This window comes from Myodes glareolus, chromosome 7 (genome assembly GCF_982192425.1).
Source record: "Myodes glareolus chromosome 7, mMyoGla1.1, whole genome shotgun sequence".
Classification (NCBI taxonomy): Eukaryota; Metazoa; Chordata; class Mammalia; order Rodentia; family Cricetidae; genus Myodes; species Myodes glareolus.
The window spans coordinates 27,967,076-27,971,888 of NC_142032.1; the positions used below are offsets into that span (position 1 = coordinate 27,967,076).

At 45.9% G+C, this 4,813-nt stretch overlaps 1 protein-coding gene across 2 annotated transcripts; it reads right to left on the reverse strand.

Annotated features, from left to right (window-relative positions):
- Positions 1 to 351: 351 nt before the first annotated feature.
- Positions 352 to 4,813, reverse strand: Ifit3 (interferon induced protein with tetratricopeptide repeats 3). 2 transcript variants are annotated; one of them, XM_048438877.3, is made up of 2 exons: positions 4,637 to 4,813; positions 352 to 1,631 (listed from the first exon to the last, which is right to left on the reverse strand). In XM_048438877.3, exons 1-2 carry the CDS (start codon positions 4,639 to 4,641, stop codon positions 425 to 427), a joined length of 1,212 nt encoding a protein of 403 aa, XP_048294834.3. In that variant the 5' UTR covers positions 4,642 to 4,813; the 3' UTR covers positions 352 to 424. The 2 variants fall into 2 exon arrangements, with proteins under 2 accessions (XP_048294834.3, XP_048294835.3); XM_048438878.3 differs by lacking the exon at positions 4,637 to 4,813 and adding an exon at positions 2,419 to 2,439.

Genomic DNA, 4,813 nt, shown 5'->3' on the forward strand with positions numbered 1-4,813 from the left:
TCTCTGGGCCATTAGTGATAAGGCCTGTCGACTGGAAATCATACGGCTAGGATGGACAGGTGAGTCAGGAAGAGAAAGCAGTTCTTTATAAGTGTTCCTTACAGCAATTAAGCCAGAGCAGCCTGCTCAGCAACACTTGACAGGAAGGCTCCTCCATGTTCACACCTTGTAGCAACCACTCCCCAGCAAACTTCTCTCACAGTGCAGAGTGGAGCGCCTGTACTCTGGTACACTTCCTGCTGTCCTCGGGCTCAGGTGCTGTCACGAAAAGGCTGTCAGTGCTCCAAGGAGTGTCCCCACCCCACCCCCCACCCCCACCCCCACCCCCGCCCCCACCCCCACCCTCACCCCCACCCTCACGTTCTGACTTATTCCCTGGCCAAGAATGCAGTGCATTTGGCTCCTGCAAGTTTTCATCGGCGGCCTATGCTTGCTCTTTCATCTCTTCCTTCTCGATGGATTTTTTATTTCTCTGAGACTCCAGGAAACGTTCCAGAGCAGCAAGGTCTTTAGAGTTCTGGTGATCCTCCTGGAGGTCGCAATAGCGCTGGTAGAGCTGCCGTTCCTCAGCAAGGGGGCTCTCCTTGCTGAAGACCAACTGATAGCATTGGTCTACTTCCTTGAAATCGATACGATCGGAGTAGGAGTTCAGAGGACTTCGCCTCCTCTGAAGAGCCTGACGCATGTACTCCATCGTCAGACTTCTCAATTCCTCCATTATCTCCTTGCTCTCGCAGGTTTCAGCATCTCCTGTGTTCTGCAATTGCTTCAGTTTCTCCCTGTAATGGGTCATGACCAAGCAGTAGAGGGGACTGTTGTTCTTGGTGGATCTTAGTGCTCTTACAAGGAGTTCGATAGCTCTGTCTAGGTTATGCTTTCTCCTGAAAAACTGGGCTGCCTTTTGCAGGACATCTATTTGATCAGGAGCAACTCTCAGGACATCTTCAATCAATTGCTCCCCCTCAGCTTCTTCTCCCTTACTCTGCAGCTTTAAGGCCAAGAGAGCTTTGACATACTGGTTGTTAGAATTCAGCTCCATGGCCTGCTTCAGAGCATTAACAGAGAACTGCTTCTCTGGGTCGTCTTCTAGATGGTAGATGGCGATTGCAAGTCCAGAAGAGCACTCTGGATCACTAGGCTTCTCTTGCAGAGCCTTTTCGAAACACATTTTAGCTCTTTCATTCTTTCCACACTTTAGGCGTGTCCATCCTTCCTCACAGTCAAGTTCCGGACATTCCATGCTGTAAGGATTTGCAAACTTCTTGCACACATGTCTCACCTTGTCAACATATGCCTGGGCTTCTGAGAGCCGGCCCATGCGATAGTAGATCCAAGCATAGTTTCCCCAGGTGACCAGGCATCTCATTTCTGCTTGATCATCCTGCTTTGACTTCAGTAAGTCTTCAGCTCGCCCTAAGCACTCCAGGGCTGCCTCGTTTTCACCATCTAGGTGTTTTATATATGCCAGCAAGTTGTACATTGTCGCTTTGTGCTCAGAGTTTAAAAAGTCAATCTGGTTACGGACTCTATTTTCCATATGAGTTGAGATACTTCCTTCCCTGAATAAGTTCCAGGTGAAATGGCACTTCAGCTGTGGAAGGACTTCTTCCAGAAAGTTCCTGGTGTCCTCACTGTGGAGAAAACAGACATGGATACTATGATGAGCACCCACACATCTTATGTTTGCCTTGATGATTAGTTTTACTTGTTAGCTTGACTGAGCCCCCAGGAGACTGAAAAACTAACTATCTGCTTGTGGACGTTGAACTGAGCATACAGGGTGAACCATGGGCTCTAGGATCTATTTGCTTTCTGGCTATACTTTGCAGATTTGCTAGTTTCTCAAACATCCATTAAACATTCAAGATTTGTTCACGTTCGCACCCTTTCCACTCTTCCCACCTGCCTGCCTCTCCTTTCCGTTGTCCTGATGCAGAGTTTCACACATCTGATGCACGAGGCATTTTTCACAGCCTGTGGTCTGGATTAAATAGCCCCATCTCTTGGCCCTCTCCCCTTAGCCCAATCTCAGATCTGCTCAGTCAATAGTTTAGAAAGTCTGGAAATTTGCCTTTTCATTTTACAAAAGTCAATTATTATTATTATTAGGGCACACAGTACAATTTGAGAGGCTGTAATCCTCTGTCTCTACTCCTAGTTTACAGGGTAGAGGGAACCTAGCAGGTCACTCAGAGGACGGTCCTGACGACGCGCTGCTCTATTTTGATGAAACGAATTTCTAAGCTGAGTGTGTTCCTGCACATCTTCAATCCCAGCACTTGGGCGGAGCAAGTAGGCTGATCTCTGTGAGTCTGAAGCCAGCTAGGGTGACAAAATTAGACCTTGTCTCAAAATAAAATGTTTAAGATAAAGTAAAATAAAAAAGTAACTTCAGCTCTAAGTGATCTAATCACTTACCAGAGTTTTAGATTACAGAATTAATAATGAACACACTTGATGAAGATTCAGGATGCCGATGAGCAGATAACCACAAAACAGCAACCCTCAAATCCTGGTTTAGTCTTTTTAACGATAAGAAAATATGGTGGAACCAGAACCCCAGGAGACGCCTCCTCGGTCTCAGATTTCATGGGCCAGATTGTTCTTGAAGGGGCTTGACCCAGGCTTCTCCAAGGCCTTCCCTGCCTGCAGCTCTCGCCTGCTTGTTCTTCCTCGAACTAACTGGAAAGGAGAAACGTGCTGTAATGGTTTATTTTCCCTGTCAATCTGATGAGATTTATAATTGCCACAGAAACACACCTTTGCGCATCTCTAGGAAGGATTTTCCTGAAAGATTTAACTGGGCTGTGAAAACTCTCCCTAAGTGTGGGAGGCACCTCCCTAAACACAGGAAGAGAAGGCTGGGTTCCTGCATTCACGTATCTCTGCTTCCTGATTGAGCAGAGTATGACCAGCTTACGCTGTTGCCACCATGACTTCTCTGCCAAGCCTGCACCCTGCCACTGTGAGCCAAAGTAAACCTTTCTCCCTTAAGTTGCTTTCATCAGATATTTTGTCACAGTGGACCAAGCCAAGTAATACAGAGGCACAGACATAATGCACACATTGTGAGACACGTTATGAGAAAGTTGGACAAATGCACCTTTAATCTCTAGACACCGAAAGACCACAGCTAGAAAAGCTGTACAGAGAACAAGAGCTTTTCACGAGACTTTGCCTCCTGCAAAGTCTACCCAGAGGTACCAGGTGCCTTTCCAGGTGTTTATTTACCCAGTGTTGTGATTATAAACAGGACTGGGAAGGGCAGCTCATGATGCCTCTGTCCTCACAGAATTCAATGATGTAGACTTCTGATCAGTATAGTCTAAAGGGTCCTTCTCAGACCTGCTTAGATTGGTGACTCTGGAAATTTCCAAGCACAAACCACAGCAAGGCCCCTTGTGCAGGCTAGCCACCAAGGTTCTGGGCAGATCTTGGCTTTCTGGTCAGTCATACTCACCACTAACCCCAGCCTTCTCCCAGGCCAATTATATAGGAAGGAGTAACCCAGAGTAGTTATAATTGTAATTACAACTCTAACTTTGTTAAATATTTGTAATCCTTGGGGCTGAGGGCAGAGATAACTATCTTTTTTCTTTCCCTCAAAGTAGCATCTGCCTTCCCTGGGCCATAATTGCCACAATCCTTCCATGAAAGATGTTTGGTGGGAAAGGTATCATTTCTTTTATTCTTTCTAAGGCTCCACCAATGGCAGAACCTCAGCAGGTAGAGTTCCATTTAAGAAAATCACATTTGCTATGATTTTTTTTCTTACAATCTAATGCACTTACTTTAGGGGAATAATTTGCTGAGTCTCAACAAATGTGTATATCTTTGTACCCACCTAGACTCCTTATAGGTTACTTCAGGCGTCCCATAGGATGCCTGTGTGGATTTCATACTCTATCAATATTGTCTCTGGGCACCACTGTTCTGCTTCCTGTAACTAGAAATTCAGCAGAGTTTATATTTTTGAGGGAAAATTGTTTTCCTCCTGTCCTCCAGCATTTCACAGGCATAAAAATAGCTAAATATTGGGGCTTGGTTTCATTTAAAAATTAACTTTTAAAGAACCCACAAAACTAAAAACCCTGCTCATCTCTAAGAATCATTTATTCTACCTCAATCCTGAAGTAATCAAGCATTTCAGCACTTTGAGTTGAATTTGCAGTACTAATTCCAACTCTCAAACTATTTTCTGGAAAAGGAAGTTTTCCTTTGACCAATACACACACACACACACACACACACACACACACACACACACACACACACACGCAGAGAGAGAGAGAGAGAGAGAGAGAGAGAGAGAGAGAGAGAGAGAGAGAGCTTCCCGTGACTTGATCTCTTCCAATAACATCAAGAGGAAAGTCCAGCAGGAGCAATTGCAGTAGTACTAGCACTGAGTCATATTTTGTCCCTGAGTGAACCTAACCACACTGTAAAGCCCCCTCCTAGCTCAGGAATTAGTGCCATCCAGTGAGCAGCTTTAGAAACGGCAGGGTCTTGCACATGCCCTCCAAAGCCATGCTACTCAGATGTGTTGAAGCTATCAACAACCAGACAACTTCAGAAACCCCATGAAGAGAGCAGCCCCGCGCATCATCTACTGTGGAGAACCAGAGATTGCACTGACCTCATGATGACGACCTGCTTCTGTGCTGCTGGGGAAAAGCTGGGTGTGGGCTGAGAGGTTCGGAAATCTCAGTCTGCCTCAGCGGGACCCTGAGAGGACTATATAAAGGGCTGGTGGAGGGAGGAACACACCAGCCAACGCTCTCCTGTTTATAGGGTTTTGTGTTTGTGTAAGAGA